The sequence below is a fragment of the Oncorhynchus clarkii genome, chromosome 25 (genome assembly GCF_045791955.1).
Source record: "Oncorhynchus clarkii lewisi isolate Uvic-CL-2024 chromosome 25, UVic_Ocla_1.0, whole genome shotgun sequence".
Lineage (NCBI taxonomy): Eukaryota > Metazoa > Chordata > Actinopteri > Salmoniformes > Salmonidae > Oncorhynchus > Oncorhynchus clarkii.
In genome coordinates, this window is record NC_092171.1 from 16732667 (window position 1) to 16752345 (window position 19679).

At 43.5% G+C, this 19679-nt stretch overlaps 1 protein-coding gene across 1 annotated transcript; it reads left to right on the plus strand.

Moving 5' to 3' along the window:
- The first annotated feature begins 3391 nt into the window (after positions 1–3391).
- Positions 3392–19338, plus strand: LOC139383425 (sodium-dependent lysophosphatidylcholine symporter 1-B-like). Its single transcript, XM_071127968.1, has 13 exons — positions 3392–3517; positions 4814–4938; positions 12277–12400; positions 12639–12717; positions 12820–12989; positions 13091–13181; positions 13463–13581; positions 15109–15192; positions 17609–17692; positions 17789–17901; positions 18048–18191; positions 18459–18635; positions 18924–19338. Exons 2-13 carry the CDS (start codon positions 4928–4930, stop codon positions 18976–18978), a joined length of 1251 nt encoding a protein of 416 aa, XP_070984069.1. The 5' UTR covers positions 3392–3517; positions 4814–4927; the 3' UTR covers positions 18979–19338.
- Positions 19339–19679: the final 341 nt, after the last annotated feature.

The window sequence follows — 19679 nt, forward strand, 5'->3', positions numbered from 1 at the left end:
CTATCGTCACGGTATCTCTGTGCATTGAACTTTCCATAGATAAAATGTAATTCTGTTTGTTGTAGCTAATGCCTGTCCATACCATAACCCCACCGCCACCATGGGGCACTCTGTTCACAACATTGACATCAGCAAACTGCTCGCCCACACAACGCCATACACGCGGTCTTCCATCTGCCATGCACAGTTGAAATTGGGATTCAGCCGTGAAGGGCAAACTTTTCCAGCGTGCCAGTGGCCATTAAAGGTGAGCATTTGCCCACTGAAGTCGGTTACGACACCGAAGTACAGTCAGGTCAAAACCCTGGTGAGGACGACAAGCACGCAGATGAGCTTCTTTGAGACTGTTTCTGACATCTTGTGCAGAAATTCTTCGGTTGTGCAAACCCAGAGTTTCATCAATCTGCCCAGGTGGCTGGGCTCAGACGATCCCGCAGGTGAAGAAGCCTGATCTGGACCTCCTGGGCTGGCATAGTTACACGTGGTCTGCTGTTGTGAGGCCTGTTGGACTTACTGACATTCTCTTAAATGACATTGGTAGAGAAATGAACATTCAATTCTCTGGAAAAAGCTCTGGTGTACATTCCTGCAGTCAGCATGCCAATTGCACACTCCCTCATAACGTGAGACATCTGTGGCGTTGTGTGACACAACTGCACATTTTTAAAATAGCCTTTTATTGTACCCAGCTTAATCAGCTTCTTGATATGCCACACCTGTCAGGTGGATGGATTTACAGCATCTTGGCAAAGAAGTGCTTACTACAGGGACATAAACAAATTTGTGCACAATGTGAGAAATTAGCTTGTTGCATTTGGAAGGTACCTCTGCCAAATGCAGAGGTACTGCATTTATATTTTTGTGTGTGGATAGATATCTATCTCATGACCAAGAGTATTTGGACACTTGCTTATTGAACATCTCATTCCAAAATAATGGGCATTAATATGGAGTTGGTCCCCAACTGCTATAACAGCCTCCACTCTTCTGGGAAGGCTTTCCACTACATGTTGGAACATTGCTGCAGGGACTTGCTTCCATTCAGCCTTGAACATTAGTGAGGTCGGGCCCTGATGTTGGGCGATTTAGGCCTGACTCGCAGTCAGCTTGCCAATTAATTCCTAAGGTGTTCAATGGGATTGAGGCATGGGGGCTGTCATACTGAAACAGGAAAGGACCTTCCCAAAACTGTTGCTGCAGTTGGAAGCACAGAATCGTCTAGAATGTCATTGTGTGCTTTAGCGTAAGTTTCCCCTTCACTGGAACTGAGGGGCCTAGCCCGAACTATGAAACACATCCCCAGGCCATTATTCCTCCTCCACCAAACTTTACAGTTGGCACTATGCATTGGGGCAGGGTAGCATTCTCCTGGCATCTGCCAAACCCAGATTGCCAGATGGGGAAACATGATTCATCACTCTAGAGAACGCGTTTCCTCTGCTTCAATGGCGGCGAGCTTTACACCACTCCAGCTGACGCATGGCATTGTGCATGGTGATCTTAGGCTTGTAGAGCTGCTCGGCCATGGAAACCCATTTCATGAAGGTCCAGACGAACAGTTATTGTGCTGATGTTCCTTCCAGGGGCAGTTTGGAACTCGTAGTGAGTGTTTCAACCGAGGACAGGCGACGTTTGTGCTACACGTTTCTGCGGACCCATTCTGTGAGCTTGTGTGACCTACCACTTCGCCGTTGTTGCTCCTAGACGTTTCCGATTCACAATAACAGCACTTACAGTTGACCGAGGCAGCTCTACCAGGTCAGAAATTGCGTGGCTGTGTGACCAATATTATACACCTGTCAGCAAGGCATGTGGCTGAAATAGCCTTATCCACTATTTTGAAGGGGTGTCCACATAAACAAAAGTATGTTCCATACAAGTGGTCCTACACAGGATATCTTCAGGCTGCATTCCTGAAGGCAATGTGGGATGTAATTCCTGTTCTATATTTCACCTGGGAAAGTACTATGAATAGGTCAGAGGCGCTTATAACAACACTGACAGGACGGTGTCAGAATAGATACGATTTACTATTGATTGGCTATTGGACTGGGTTTATTTACTCATTGACCAGTAGGATGTTTTTGTGATTGGAAGGAGGGGTGTGTGTGTGCACTCCTGACTGCCTGCAGACTGCTGGGGCACTCAGGCTGCTGATGGAACATCAGAATGCCTCCTCACATAGCCAGAGCCAATCACTGCCTCCAGCACCAAGCAGAGTTGTGCAGTGACCTCCCAGTATCACACCACTTTCTAAACTCCTTGTGACCCAGACTGCATAGTCAGAAGGATTTAGTGCTAATCTGATGTTAAAAATGGGGTGAGGAGGGTTGTCCAATGTTGGCCTCACAATGTTTTAGGGAAGTTCTATCTAAAAGGACCCATGAGGACCAACATGTGAAGCTCATAGGAGCATGTCAAATGAAAGTCAAGTCTATTTTTGAGAAACTAAGCAAAGGCTATGATTTCTGGTCAAACAGATGGAAAATGGGTCTTAGACAACATCTAGCAGAAAGTCTTAAGGCTTTAGAAATGCATCCAAACATCATGTTGAAGTAATGACCCCTACCAACTAATATCAACACTTATATTTAGTTTGAGGGATTGTTTGCATACTGTATGCTTAAGAAATGTTGCCTTGTGCCATTACCAAAAACCCACATCCTTAAGGGAGGATGATGACCGTTCACAAAGTAAAAAAATAAAGGTAGACCTACCAGTTAGTTTTTATTGATCAAGTCTGTTCATTATTAAGTGATAAACCAGTGTGGCTTCCCACCATACATCAGTGCAATAAGACTGATCTTAACCAGCTACAACGTATCAATAGGGCTGCTTCTATCATGACTGGGTATTCACGGAGGGAATACAGATTATTTATTTTTTGTGCAAAATGCTGGAATCGAACCACTGACAAACAGGATCCATTACAACACATTAGTGACTGTTTCCAAGGTGACACAGCACAAACTGCATGAATACATGTCAGACCTGTTCAGGTGGGAGTCTCCAACCAAGTATGAAGTGTGTGCTACTGTGTATGCTGTGATTTTTAGCTGTGCTGTTGTATGTATGCTAATGGCTTTGCTATATTTGCTTCTGTTTTTTTAATTGATTATATGGAATCCAGGACTCTCAAACTGTAGCAATTGTTGGTAGACTATCCTGGCTAGATATATAAAAATGAAATGCCTCCCACATTTTGTCAGCTCTTAATAAAACGTCTGAGTTGGATATGGACATACAAAGAGCCCCGACTCACAACACAGCTAAATTGTGTATCAATAGCAACCCATTAAAATCCAGTGTTCTTCATTTCTGTATTTAGTGTATAACAAAACATTGTCCTGTCGTCCTGCTATGTGAGTCTTCTCTCCCTGTTCTCCAGCGGCGGGACGAAAGCGGCCGTCTATCAGTGTGCAGTAAGTTGTGCTATGCCATTGGAGGGGCTCCCTATCAGATCACTGGCAGTGCTCTGGGCTTCTTCCTCCAGATCTACCTGCTGGATGTGGCCCAGGTGAGTGAGATGGGGGTTGAGCCAGAGGGCAACACCAGGGTGGGGGACATAGAAGGCTTGGGTTAGAAGTCCCAAGCTAGGCAGCTCTATTAGTGGTGTGAAGTACTTAAGTAAAAAATACTTTAAAGTACTACTTAAGTTGTTTTTGGGGTTACCTGTACTTTACTATTTATATTTTTGACTACATTTACTTCACTACATTCCTTAAGAAAATATTCTACTTTTTACTCTATACATTTTTCTTGACACCCAAAAGTACTCATTACATTTTGAATGCTTAGCAGGATGGGAAAATAGTCAAATTCACGCACTTCATCAAGAGAACATCCCTGGTTGTCCCTACTGCTTCTGATCTGGCGGACTCACTAAACCCACATGCTTTGTTTGTAAATTATGTCTGAATGTTGGAGTGTGCCTGTGGCTTTCCATAAATAAAATGGGTGTCATCTGGTTTGCTTAATATAAGGAATTTGAAATGATATTTTACTTTTGATACTGAAGTATATTTTAAACCAAATACTTTTACTAAAGTAGAATTTTACTGGGTGACTTTTACTTGAGTCATTTTCTATTAAGGTATATTTACTTTTACTCAAGTATGATAGTTGGGTACTTTTTCAACCACTGATCTCTATATAGGCACTGTAATAAACCCCCAAGATAAAGAGCACAGTACGTCAGTGTTGCAGTCAATTCCTAGGGCAGAACTGAAAATGATAGTTCACATTCAGCATTTCAGTATCCAACTAATGAGCTTTGTACTGTATCAGTCCTAAAGCACAACATAGAAAGTCAGTGTATATATTTTGTCTAATTTATTTTCTGAATACTGTAACATTTCTGAGCTCACTGTCACTAAAAAGTAAAAGGGAACTGATGATTTTAAGGGGAAGGCCAAAGAGCTGGTTTCATTTTGCCAGCCTCTGGCATGACTCATCTAGTGAAGCAGTTTAACTCTGACTCCAACTGCTTTGCTTTGTCTCTCAATTAGCAAGTGATAAACTGTGCACACTGAATACAACGCATTCAACCAGAGATAATGAGCTCCTTGGAATTGTCTTAAACACAATGTTCCAATGGTAATGTTGTCAATGTATCCCCGACTGTTCTTACACAACCTTGGCAACTCTCCAAATATCCTTAGTCATCTTGTTAGTCATAAGATGCAAAAGATGGCTTTTTATTTCTGTGTCAAGGCCACTCCTGTGAGGAGAGGTGATGGCTGGCGTCTGTGGTTGTAGTGGTCTGACAGACAATTAATTATTTCTCTCTCCTTTCAACTCTCTCTCTCCATAGCTGGACACATTCTATGCCTCTATCATTTTGTTTGTGGGCCGGGCCTGGGATGCAGTGACAGACCCAACGGTGGGCTTCCTGGTGAGCCGGAGCAGATGGACTCGGTGTGGCCGGATGATGCCCTGGTAGGTGTCTCCGCCTCGGTCACCCAGTGGACATCCTTACAGCAGGCAGGAATGAAAGAGGAAATGTTAACAAAAAGGGGACATAAACAAGAATAGGATATTGAATGGAGGAAGGGTGGAGAGGAGAGTCATTCAGAAATTAAAAGCATAACCTCTCGCCACGCCTCGAGGCAGAACAGCACAGTAGTTGAAATTGAAGTATGGGTGGTAATCGTGACAACGAAGCTGAAATGAAATGGATTGAATAGAGATGAATAGAGAGAACAGGCTGTCACTGATATGCATAACTTGTTCTCTATTCGACCTCAGTATCCACTGATGCGTTTACTCTATCTTTATCTGCAGTTGGGTACTGTCTGTCTTGGATTGTAGTAGCTTTTAACTTCTCCTCTGGGTGCAAACCAGGACAGACTGGAATGAGGCTAAATCTTATTTTAGTTCATTTTAGAATACCCAGGTGTTTTCCTTTTTGTTCTGAGCTACCACTGAGGTTCCACAAAGCTCTGGGTGGTAAAAATGCTATGAATTTTGCCCCAGATGCCCTAATTGAGACTGTTAAGCCAAGTGGTGGGTGGTATGTGTCAGGAATGGAAGAGAGCGGTGAGTTCCCTCTAAAGTAATAGGAGTGAGTGCAACAGCCCAGAATGGCTGTCGCTAGTTGATGAAACCAGAGCGCCAGTGTCACACACTGATCATCTAAACACATGAGCATTGCATATAAGATTCGGCAATGCTACTTACTGCTAAAGTAATCCTCGTGTCAAAAAACGCCGTTGTTAACCGTTACGGTTTGTGTGCTCTATCAAGGCAAAAGTATTTTTATTTGACATTTGGTTGTAGGAATTCCATAATGGGAGTTATTTAACATTGTGAGACAGTTGTTTGTAAAGAGAGATGATCTCGATGGTGTTAGATCCTCTAGCAGCATCCTACCCCTGCTACCTAGCACTTTGCAGCCTACTTTATATGCACTTGTCAAACTCTATGACCCCATGTGGTCAAGGGAAACACTGATCCCTGACACCTCTCTGGCCTTTGGGTGCTGCGACTGTGACCATGCACAGACCAAAGTTATTTAAACCAGAGGGAACATGGTGACCACTGCTATATAACATACTAATGTATATTTTCACATACTACTCTACAAGAGGACGGAGTGAAATTGTGGTTAAAATGTATATTTGGCACTATATTGACTGTCTAGGAATTCTGTCGACAGAGATGATTCATGATAAGGTAGCTGGATTCGCTTTATCTTAAGACCCTGTGAGTAATGTAGGATGCCAGATGGAGAGAACTGGCTTCTCCCTCTCTGATTGGTCCAACCCTCAACACACCACTGGATTTAGGCCAATGGGTGTCCTGAAGTGTGTCTGTGTGTGATTCCAGAATGGCAGTTGGGGAGGGGGCTTGCTTAATTCAGAGAAGTTACCACAGGTCAAGTAGAGGGGAGATTCTTGGCTGCTTGTCAATGAGGTGGGTCATTGTTAGGTGGCAGTTTTCTTGCCTGTACAAACCACCACAAAGCCCCCAGCATGTTATCTGCACCTTAGCACAGACTAGGAGATTTAGATGTCTTCCCCACTATCAATAATGCATTTTTTAACTAAACCTTGACTAAAGCTCTTTATCCATCTGAATGCTCCAGCCTTTTATTTGGCACTATATTTGGATGATGTTTTTCCCAGAATTGTATTGATTAGTCCTAAACACTGGAATTCTAGAACGTCTTCCATGTATCCACCTGCAAGACCGACGGATAGCTGTATGATTAAATAATCATCTGATTGGTTGTGATTTAAAAATGACATCAAAAGGATCATTGTTATAAAAGAGGGAACACAATGTTATCTTAATGGGCTCTGCTGATCAGTACTTTAATAGTTTTTAAGTATTATGATATTGATAAGACAATGTTGACAACTTGAACAAGCTCATGAATGGTCCAGTCTGCAAAATAAAACCTTGAGCCTTTTCCTCTCTCGTCTTGCCCTTCCCCTGAAGTGGGTTGTGTATGTCTTTGCTTCAAGGTCATTGGTGTTGGGCTGCCGTTGTGCTCATGCTGTGAGCTTTGTGTATTAAACCGGAGTGACTGTTTAAAAAAAAATGCAGACAATCAAGGAGGAATCTGACCTCTATTTCCAGTCAGATCAGCCTATTGAGACTCATTAACCCCATTGGCAGCCCACATAGGCTAAGGAAGAAGATGGAGGGGGATTATCCAGTTCAGTTGGTGTGGGCTGCAGAGGATGGGCCATTCCCTTTGACTGGCCATTTTGTGAGTGGGGTCATCATGTCAGACAAACATGCATATTCAGTTAATTTAGCTGATTGGCCCCCTGAGGACTGTAGGCACCATAATTGCAGGTCAAGCATGATTATGGATAGAAAAACATTACTTATTAGCAAGAGATTGTTATAAAGTGTTAATGCAGTTGTAGTGATTTAAAACACTTGGCAGATGAGCATGCAATGTTACAGCAACCACTGTTCTCAACAGTGGCTTTTGCAGAGACAAGTGAGGGGATGAGACAAATGGAACGCCCACTGCCCTGCAGGCATAGAAATGTCTTTGTTGATACATATTTGTCTCCAAAATACCCTGCCAGCAATGCCCCTGACTTCTATTATTTCGAGTGGACTGGTCTGCTGGAAACCCAGTAGTGCTGGGGTCTCCAACCTTTTCTAACATGGTAGCTACTTTCAGATACTCACATTCTTCTCTTCCCTGCAACTCTTGCCTGGGTCTTTGGTGTATAATGTGTTTTCTATCAATATACCTGGTAATTTAATGGTTAATAAATAATCTTTAGTATTTTCGAATTTCAATTTTTTTTTAGTTTTATTCTTTCTGGTTTGATTTTTTTGTTTTCTACTCTCAATATAACAATTATTCATAGAAACAGCGAAAAGGAATGTTCTGAGTCATGTCAATGCTGAAATCACATCAGAAGACGATTGTTTGGGAAAAAACAATCACATTTAGATTTTTTTTGGTGTAATTCCCCTTTATAATTGCAAATCAAATCAAATTTTACTTTTCACATACACGTGTTTAGCAGATGTTACTGTGGGTGTAGCTTCTAGCTCCGACAGTGCAGTAATATCTAACAGTTTCACAACATACACGTAAATAAATCTAAGGAAAGGGTTAAGAATATACAGTTGAAGTCGGAAGTTTACATACCAAATACATTTAAACTAAGGTTTTCATAATTCCTGACATTTTAATCCTAGTAAAAAATCCCTGTCTTAGGTCAGTTAGGAACACTGCTTTATTTTAAGAATGTTAAATGTCAGAATAATAGTAGAGTGATAGCTGGTAGCATTGCCTTTAAATTGTTGGGGCAAATGTTTCAGGTAGCCTTCCACAAGCTTCCCACAATAAGTTGGGTGAATTTTGGCTCATTCCACCTGACAGAGCTGGTGTACCTGAGTCAGGTTTGTAGGCCTCCTTACTCGCACATGCTTCTTCAATTCTGCCCACAAATTTTTTATAGGATTGAGGTCAGGGCTTTGCGATGGCCACTCCAATTCCTTGACTTTGTTGTCCTTAAGCCATTTTGCCACAACTTTGGAAGTATGCTTGGGGTCATTGTCCATTTGGAAGACCCATTTGTGACCAAGCTTTAACTTTCTGACTGATATCCACATAATCCAAACAAGGTCCTTTACTGTTCTGGGATTGATTTGCACCAAAGTACGTTCATCTCTAGGAGACAGCGGTATGATGGCTGCGTTGTCCCATGGTGTTTATACTTGCGTACTATTGTTTGTACAGATGAACGTGGTACCTTCAGGTATTTGGCAATTGCTCCCAATGATGAACCAGACTTGTGGAGGTCTACAATTATTTTTCTTTTTTTTTTCTTCCCCCATGATGTCAAGCAAAGAGGCACTGAGTTTGAAGGTAGGCCTTGAAATACATCCACAGGTACACCTACAATTAGGCTAATTGACATCATTTGAGTTATCAGAAGCTTCTAAAGTCATGACATCCCTTTCTGGAATTTTCCCAGCTGTTTAAAGGCACAGTCAACTTAGTGTATGTAAACGTCTGACCCGCTGGAATTGTGATACAATGAAATAATCTGTCTGTAAACAATTGTTAGAAAATTACTTGTCATGCACAAAGTAATGTCCTAACCGACTTGCCAAAACTATAGTTTGTTAACAAGAAATTTGTGGAGTGGTAGAAACACTTAGGTTGGAGTTATTAAAACAAATTTATGTAAACTTCTGACTTCAACTGTACATGTAAGAGCTGCATTGGACTAAGGTACAATGGCATATATTATAGAGTACAGTATATACATATGAGATGGATGATGCAATATTTACACACACAATTAGTGACTAAGTATAGAGTACAGTTTACACATGAGATTAATGCAAGATATGGAGACATTAAAGTGGATAGATAGTGTTTCATTTCTTTAAAATGGCTGTTTAACAGTCAATGGTGTAGTATAGAATTCAATACAGTATATACATATGAAATGGGTGACGCAATATGTAAACACAATCTAGAAGTGACTAAGATGGTGTGGAGTGCAGTTTATAAATATGAAATGAGTAATGCTAGATACAGAAACATTATTAGTGGCCAGTGATTCGCAATTGCCTCTGTGCTAGTGATGGTTGTTTAGCAGTCTGATGGCCTTGAAATAGAAGCTGTTTTTCAGTCTCTCGGTCCCAGCTTTGATGCACCTGTACTGACCTCGCCTTCTGGATGGTAGCGGGGTGAACAGGCAGAGGCTCCGGTGGTTGATGTCCTTGCTCTTTTTTGGCCTTCCTATGACATCTGGTGCTGTAGGTGTCAAGGAGGTATTCTTCACCACACTGTCTGTGTGGGTGGACCATTTCAGTTTGTTAGTGACATGTACGCTGAGGAACTTGAAGCTTTCCAACTTCTCCACTGCGGTCCCATCAATGTGGATAAGGGGGTGCTCCCTCTGCTGTATCCTGTAGTCCATGATCATCTGCTTAGTTTTGTAAGCAAATTGAAGTGGGTCTAGGGTAGCCAGCCGGTAAGGTGGAGGTGATATGATCCTTGACTAGTTTCCCAAAGCACTTCATGAGGACAGAGGTGAGTGCTACGGGGTGATAGTAATTTAGTTCAATTACCTTTGATTTTAGGTACAGGGACAATGGTGGCCAACAGACTGGGATAGGGAGATATTGAATATAGCTGTAAACGCCAGCCAGCTGGTCTGCGCATGCTGTGAGGACACGGCTAGAGATATCATCTGGGCCAGCAGCCTTGCGAGGGTTAACACGCTTAAATGTCTTACTCACGGCCGCCACGGCGAAGTAGTCCTTGACAGCGGTCTGCGTCGGTGGCACTGTATTCTCCTCAAAACGAGCGACGGTGTTCAGCCTGTACGGAAGCAAGATGTCGGTGTCTGCGACGTGGCGCGGCTTTCCTTTTATAATCCGTGATTGTCTGTAGACCCTGCCACATACGTCTCATGTCTGAGCCGTTGAACTGGGACTCAACTTTGTCCTTTTACCGACGATTAGCCTGATCGCTTGCGGCGGGAATAACTACACTGTTTATATTATTCCATATTCCCAGTCTTCTTGCCCTGGTTAAATAGTGGTTCGTGCCTTCAATTTTGCGCAAATGCGCCCATCTATACACGGTTTCTGTTTGGGGTAGGTTTAAATGGTCACGGTGGGTGCCACAACTCCTATGCACTTCCTGATAAACTCATTCACCGTATCAGTATATGTGTCAATATTATTTTCTGAAGCTACTCTGGACATATCCCAGTCCGCGTGATCAAAACGAGTGAGAAATGTGTCTGTTAAGCAATAAGGCCTACTGCTGCAGAACACGGCATGGCAGAGTTTGCAAAACAATGACCTAATTAATCATGATCTAGTTCTGTCAGGGAAGCCAACTTTGCAGTTACCCACAAGATGCCGGGTATCATTAACATTGCTAATTGGCTACATACTGACTGATGATGGACAACTGTACGCACCAAACAGACAGAAGGGCAATATTTCTGGAAATTAATTGGCAGATATTGTTACATTTGGTTTTTTAAGCTAATGGTGGCTAACCAGGGGTGGGATAATGTTGCTTTGGACGGTAGCCGTGAGCTTTATGTTTGAGAGAATGCATGTACTTTCAGAATATTGTTGAGCTACTGGTCTACGTGTTGGAAGACCACTGCAGTAGTGGATCCTTTCTCTACGGATGTTCTGCTTTTCTAGCTGGCGTGGATTGGTTTGCTGGTCAGGTGTCTTGTGCCTGTCGAGTAGGGTGAGGCGAGTAGTATGGCGCCGCCACCACAAGGACAGCCCACCACAGTCTTCCCGTCGGCAGGCATAGTGCAGAGAGAAGGGCCACATTGAGCCCATTCTGAGCCCCTTCTCCATACACAGCCCCAAACAGGGGATTAAGGGTTATAGTTCTCAATGCAGAGAAAGAATGAATAAAAAGGGAAATGTAAAAATAAAATAGAAAACGACATGGTTCAAGGGCTCCTGAGTGGCGCAGCAGTCTAACGCACTGCATCTCAGTGCTTGAGGCATCACTACAGACACCATGGTTCAAATCCAGGCTGTATTACAACTGGCTGTTATTGGGAGTCCCATAGGGCGGCACACAATTAGCCCGAAGTTGTCCGGATTTGGCCTGTGTTGGCCATCATTGTAAATAAGTATTTGTTCTTAACTGACTTGCCTAGTTAAATTTTAAAAAGTTAGATACTAAATATAAATGCAACATGTAAATTGTTCCACGAGCTGAAATAAAAACAGAAAATTGCACATCTTCTTTCTCTACAAATTTGTGCAGAAATGTGTTTGCATTTCTCCTTTGCCAAGATAATCCATCCACCTGACAGGTGTTGCATCTCAGTGCTAGAGGTGTCACTACAGACCCTGGTTCTATCCCGGGCTCTATCACAACTTGCCTAGTTAAATCAATGCCCCCAAGGATCACTCATGGCTACACCCCTGCCCAGTCATGTGAAATCCATAGATTAGGGCCTAATGAATTTATTTAAATTGACTGATTTCCCTATGAGCTGTAATTCAGTGAATTTGTTGTTTCTCATATTTTTGGTCAGTGTTCGTATATTTCAACCCTATGCAGATGACATTGTTAGTGCAAAAAATCTGGTAGCACTGCCATCACTACCAGGTGCCACACTTAGCCTGGCAGGGACTCATGGAAATCATAATTGTGAGAACATATATTTACTGCTTCAATACTGGAAACTTTTTTTATTTTAAATAGTATATCATATTTTCTCCAGTCAGAGATGAAATAGACCTACTTAGACACCAAAACATTAAAATGCTCCTCTGTTTTCCTCACAGGATCCTCATCTCCACTCCCTTTGCAGTACTCACGTACTTCCTGATCTGGTATGTCCCTCCAGTGGAGCAGTGGAAGGTCCTGTGGTATCTGATCTTCTACTGCCTATTCCAGTCTCTGCAGACGGTCAGTCTCCCCTATACACACACACACTATTGTTAGTGAACAAATGTGTTATTAATAAGAGGGGGCACATGTTCCAATACATTGCTCCTAAATCCCCATTGAACTGTGATATGGTTGTAATTAAACAATATATTTGTGTGTGTACCCTGATTGGAGTAAACTAACAGACAACAATACTTTTACTTCTACTACTACATACAGCTATTTTGTGCCAGGAATTGATTGTTTTTGTGTGCAGTGCTTCCATGTGCCATACTCAGCGCTCACCATGTTCATCAGCATGGACCAGAAAGAGAGAGACTCTGCCACGGCCTACCGTAAGTCATCCTGTACATCTTTGCAGTTATGTAGCATCTCATGTGGTTGTAATATGAGGTCTTCATTCTACTCTCTCTCTTCATCCCTTCTCTCTTGTTCAGGTATGACGGCGGAGGTGCTGGGCTCGGTGGTTGGCACAGCGATCCAGGGGCAGATTGTGGGTGGGGCGATCACCCCCTGTCTCCCGGGTGACCTGGAAGTTCTTGACAACGGTAACGCCACACTGCTGGGGTCAGACGTCAACATCTCCCACATATCCCTGGATGAAACGGTGATAAGTGGACCCCAGGGATGACATGTTGTGTAACATTGTAATGGCAATGTTAGAAGTGTAATTTGACCCTAACCCTGGTCCTCCTGTCCCTCTAACAGAAACGAGCCTACCTCATCGCCTCAGCAGTCATCTGTGTCATGTACGTTCTCTGTGCAGCAGTCCTGTTCCTGGGAGTCAGAGAGCAGGAAGGTGTGAATTGATTAATGGAAATTGCTTACATTTTATTTACATTAATTACATCAAATATACTTTTCTCATATTTAGAGTACAACAGCTTTGTATGTTATCCTTTTTCCTCTCAACCCTAAAATGTTCCAAGAATTCTTTGTTACAAATAACTAGAAGAGGGCCACATTTTGGCAGTCAGTAAAAGTGCTTATCTCTCATCCATGACATCGGATAAGTCTTCAGCTGATGTTTGGCACAGTGCATCTAATCTGTTTTAATCACCATCTTTGTTTTGGTCATAGAGTGCGGGCGTCTGAAGACAGAGCCCATGTCGTTTTTTGAGGGCATGAGGATGGTGATGGGATATGGGCCGTATGTCAAACTGGTCATGGGATTCCTCTTCACGTCGCTGGCCTTCATGGTGACTCATACTCCTAGAATGGGATACAGTTGCACCAAAACTGATTTATGACAAGCTATAGGCTGTGTAACCCTGGTGTTTGCTGTATGTACAGTTGAAGTCAGAGGTTCACATACACCTTAACCAAATACATTTGAACTCAGTTTTTCACAATTCCTGACATTTAATCCTAGTAAAAATTCCCAGTCTTAGGTCAGTTAGGATCACCACTTTATTTAAAGAATGTGAAATGTCAGAATAATAGGAGAGAATCTTTTTATTTCATCACATTCCCAATGGATCAGAAGTTTACATGCTACCAAATACTAATTGAGTGTATTACCTTTTTTAAATTGTTTAACTTGGATCAAACGTTTCGGGTAGCCTTACACAAGCTTCCCACAATACGTTGGGTGAATTTGGCCCATTACTCCTGACAGAGCTGGTGTAACTGAGCCAGGTTTGTAGGCATCCTTGCTCGCACACGCTTTTTCAGTTCTGCCCGCAACATTTTCTATAGGATTGAGGTAAGGGCTTTGTGATGGCCTCTCCAATTCCTTGACTTTGTTGTCCTTAAGCCATTTTGCCACAACCTAAGTATGCTTAGGGTCATTGTCCATTTGGAAGACCCATTTGTCTCCGCTTTAACTTTCTGACTGATATCCACATAATTCCCCCCCCCCCATATTGGGGGCCCCCAATATGGCCAAACAGTTCTATATTTGTTTCATCAAACCAGAGGACATTTCTCCAAAAAGTACGATATTTGTCCCTATGTGCAGTTGCAAACCGTAGTCTGGCTTTTTTATGGTGGTTTTGGAGCTGTGGCTTCTTCCTTGCTGAGCGGCCTTTCAGCTTATGTCGATATAGGACTCGTTTTACTGTGGATATAGATACTTTTGTACCTGTTTCCACCAGCATCTTTACAAGGTCCTTTGCTGCTGTTCTGGGATTGATTTGCACTTTTCGCAAAAAGTACATTCATCACTAGGAGACAGAACTGAGCGGTATGACGGCTGAGGGGTCATGGTGTTTATACTTGCGTACTATTGTTTGTACAGATGAACGTGGTACCTTCAGGCTTTTGGAAATTGCTCCCAAAGATGAACCATACTACTTGAGGTCTACCATTTTCTTTCGGAGGGCTTGGCTGATTTGATTTTCCCATGATGTCAAGCAAAGAGGCACTGAGTTTGAAGGTAGGCCTTGAAATACAGGTACACCTCCAATTGACTCAAATGATGTCAATTAGCCTATCAGAATGACATCATTTTCTGGAATTTTCCCAGCTGTTTAAAGGCACAGTGAACTTAGAGTATGTGAAATAATCTGTCTGTAAGCAATTGTTGGAAAAATTACTTGTCATGCACAAAATAGATGTCCTAACCAACTTGCCAAAACTATAGTTTGTTAACAAGAAATTGGTGGAGTGATTGAGAAACAAGTTTTAATGACTCCAACCTAAGTGTATGCGACCTTCCGACTTCAACAGTATATGACTTCCTGTATGTTCAGTGGTTGATGTGCATGTCATTGCTCTCCTTGCAGCTCCTGGAGGGGAACTTTGCCCTGTTCATCAGCTACACCATGGGCTTCAGAAATGACTTCCAGAACATTCTCCTGGTCATTATGGTTAGTCTAGGGATACCTCCCACTAGAGGTGTAACCCAAAGGCATCAGTGAATGTACACTGCTAAAAAAAAAGGGAACACTAAAATAACACATCCTAGATCTGAATAAATGAAATTCTTATTAAATACTTTTTTCTTTACATAGTTGAATGTGCTGACAACAAAATCACACAAATGATCAATGGAAATTAAATTTATCAACTCATGGAGGTCTGGATTTGGAGTCTCACTCAAAATTAAAGTGGACAACCACACTACAGGCTGATCCAACTTTGATGTAATGTCCTTAAAACAAGTCAAAATGAGGCTCAGTAGTGTGTGTGGCCTCCACGTGCCTGTATGACCTCCCTACAACGCCTGGGCATGCTCCTGATGAGGTGGTGGATGGTCTCCTGAGGGATCTTCTCCCAGACCTGGACTAAAGCATCCGCCAACTCCTGGACAGTCTGTGGTGCAACGTGGCGTTGGTGGATGGAGCGAGACATGATTTCCCAGATGTGCTCAATTGGATTCAGGTCTGGGGAACGGGCGGGCCAGTCCATAGCATCAATGCCTTCCTCTTGCAGGAACTGCTGACACACTCCAGCCACATGAGGTCTAGCATTGTCTTGCATTAGGAGGAACCCAGGGCCAACCGCACCAGCATATGGTCTCACAAGGGGTCTGAGGATCTCATCCCGGTACCTAATGGCAGTCAGGCTACCTCTGGCGAGCACATGGAGGGATGTGCAGCCCCCCAAAGAAATGCCGCCCCACACCATGACTGACCCACCGCCAAACTGGTCATGCTGGGGGATGTTGCAGGTAGCAGAACGTTCTCCACGGCGTCTCCAGACTGTCACGTCTGTCACATGTGCTCAGTGTGAACCTGCTTTCATCTGTGAAGAGCACAGGGCGCCAGTGGCTAATTTGCCAATCTTGGTGTCCTCTGGCAAATGCCAAACGTCCTGCACGGTGTTGGGCTGCAAGCCCAATCCGCACCTGTGGACATCGGGCCCTCATACCACCCTCATGGAGTCTGTTTCTGACCGTTTGAGCAGACGCATGCACATTTGTGGCCTGCTGGAGGTCCTTTTGCAGGGCTCTGGCAGTGCTCCTCCTGCTCCTCCTTGCACAAAGGCAGCGGTAGCGGTCCTGCTGCTGGGTTGTTGCCCTCCTACGGCCACCTCCACGTCTCCTGATGTACTGGCCTGTCTCCTGGTAGCGCCTCCATGCTCTGGACACTACGCTGACAGACACAGCAAACCTCCTTGCCACAGCTCGCATTGATGTGCCATCCTGGATGAGCTGCACTACCTGAGCCACTTGTGTGGGTTGTAGACTCCGTCTCATGCTACCACTAGAGTGCAAGCACCGCCAGCATTCAAAAGTGACCAAAACATCAGCCAGGAAGCATAGGAACTGAGAAGTGGTCTGTGGTTATCACCTGCAAAACCACTCCTTTATTGGTGGTGTCTTGATAATTGCCTATAATTTCCACCTGTTGTCTATTCCATTTGCACAACAGCATGTGAAATTTATTGTCAATCAGTGTTGCTTCCTAAGTGGACAGTTTGATTTCACAGAAGTGTGATTGACCTGGAGTTACATTGTGTATAGGTGTTCCCTTTATTTTTTTGAGCAGTGTATATTCTGTACATTAAGACCTGTACATTCTGTGTTGACTGAAAGATCACCTTGTGGGGTGGCGTAACGTCTGTGGTTCCATGGTGGTTCCATGGTGTGTTCGTGACTGTTTGGGCGGGGTTCCTCATGGAATGGAAAGGTTACATTTTTGGGGGGTGAGAGGTGGTTGTGGTCCCTGGGAACCTGTCACCCTCTCACACTATTAGAGAGGGCAGGGGTGAGAAAGGAGCACAGAGGGGCCTTTGTTGCTCGGGCAATCTGTCAGCACCGCCATGGGAACATGCTTTGGCATTTCCTTCCAATTTACCATTCCCTCTCTTCTGCACCGTCACTTCTCCCTCTGGCTGAGTAGGATGTAGACCTGCCTTGCACCACCCTGGCCACTAGAGCAGGAAATGTGGGAGTTTAGAAAGGTCCTTAGTAGCCCGGTCACCAGATCTGTTTGTGATTTAGCCAACTCCTCCAACTGCCATCCATGCAAGGCTGGTTTTGGTCAGTATAGTGTTAGATATTTCTAATACTGCTGAGTGCTCAGCCACTAGCTAAACCTTGTGTGGTCATTTGACAGATGGGTTGACCACACCTCTAAGAGGTCAAGGGTCATGGACTTCCTGCAGGTTTAAATAAAGAGCCCTTTCACATTGTGTCCTTCTCACATTTATGTTTTAGCCTATCGGTCAGTCTGGCCTTTTCTGTTCCCACATTGCCCTCAGTGCTTAGATGAGTATTTGTATTGGAAATGGTTCAAAAGTTAAATATCTTAATGCTATTCTTTGGTGTTTCATTTTTAGCTCTCTGGGACTTTGTCCATTCCATTCTGGCAATGGTTCCTGACCAGATTTGGGAAAAAGACTGCAGTCTACATTGGCATCACGGTAAGCAGTGTGTGTGTTGTTGTGGAGCTTCATCTCAAAGCTGGTGTGTGTATGGGGTGTTCTCTTATGGCTTATTTTATTCATGTCTCTCCGCAGTGGGCAGTGCCCTTCATGATCCTGATTGTCTGCATAGAGAGCAGTCTGATTGTGGCCTATGTGGTCTCTGTGGCAGCAGGGGTCAGTGTGGCTGCAGCTTTCCTCCTACCCTGGTAAGTAGCCTACTGTCTGAATGTACCTCTGTATACCCACAGCAACCTATAAGATCTCTATCGTATCTCCAGTGTCTCTTTACGTTTGTCCAGTCTATGGTGGGTCTTGCCTTTATTGTATACATTCACGTCTTTCTGTTTCTCAGGTCAATGCTCCCAGATGTGGTGGATGATTTCAAAGTGAAGAATCCAGACTCTAGTGGCCACGAGGCCATTTTCTACTCTTTCTATGTCTTCTTCACCAAGTTTGCCTCAGGAATCTCCCTCGGCATCTCCACTCTCAGTCTCGAGTAAGTGTTTCGTTCTTTTGCTTGTATTGTACATGATATGCTGAGCTTAGTTTGAAATCTAACTCTATTTTGCAGGACTCCTAACAGCTTGGTGAATTATATTTTCGAAAAAATTTGCAAAATTCTACTGTAGGATAGCTGCATTTTCCTTGGGCCACCGGGCCACTCGTGTGGTGAAGCATACCATAATCCTCACATTCATAATCAAGCCAAACTGTACCTTATATCCGCTTTCTTTTCTTCTCTCTCCCTGTAAATTTTGTTCAGCTTTGCCGGCTATGTGACAAGAGGCTGCTCGCAACCTGATGCAGTGAATTTAACCCTGAAGGTGCTGGTCTCAGCTGCTCCTGTTGTTCTGATATTCCTAGGGCTGTTGATATTCAAGACCTACCCCATCGACGAGGAGAGGAGGCAAGGCAACAGGAAACTACTGCAGGCGATGCAGTGAGTCAGGCCAAACACACCCACGATTAGGGCTGATTGGGGGTATCTAAGCCAGACACTCATTGTAATGACCCAAGCTATTTTTTTCCTAAATTAAGTGCACTGGGGAACTAAATGATCTTGCATGGGGACACTAAACTTAGTTCCTTTCTGGCATCTTTCTCTATACCTCAGCTAAATGGAAAGGACACGCTTTAAGCCTTAGCCCCTCTGCAATGAATAAGAACCATCTTGAACAAGCCAAGTCCTTTGTGTCTAACTCTTGGCTGTGTTCCTATTCTGAAACAGGGATAGCAATCAGGATTCTGATACGGAGTCCACAGAGCTTGGGAGCGTTGTGTAGGAGCCCTGAGAGAGAGGGGTCCAGCCGAAAGGCCACAACTGTCCCGCGTGTTTGCACTGGCAGGCTGGAGTGTTTGGGGTTTCATTGGAACTAACAGTAGAAAAACCAGACGACACTGGCTGCTTCCTACCTGATGCTACATGAACGCAATGGCCCTAGTCTCCAAAGGATTCAACTTGCTTACAGAGACCCCTATTGGACATTCTGAGTCATCGCCCTCTCTGTGCCCTGTCTATTGCCTGCTGTACTATGTATTTGTGGTATTGGTTTATGTGTCTGTTTGTTTGCATAACAAACATTGGTTTAGGATTATTATTTTTTTGTTGGGGGGGGGGGGGCATTTACCCTTCAAATCTAACATTTGAATGATGTTTGTCTACCTGAACCAAGTATTGGGTGGGAAGCCTTTCTCAGCAGAGGAAAAAAAGATTTTCCATCCAGAAAGGGTGGTCCTCATAGAGGGAAGATTTCAGTCCTCATTTTTAGGGCATACCAGTAACTTGTTCTATCTAGACTGTTTTATATGGTTATGTTTTAATGTAAATAATATTCACTTATCTCGAGTAATACCCTCCTTTAGGAACGTGGAGAGCACATAACTGTTCCATTTCAGACAATCCTATCCATTCACTGGAATTATATTGGTGTCTTGTGGGGAAAAGGAACCTTGATAAATAAACTAACCTTAATGAACTCATTAA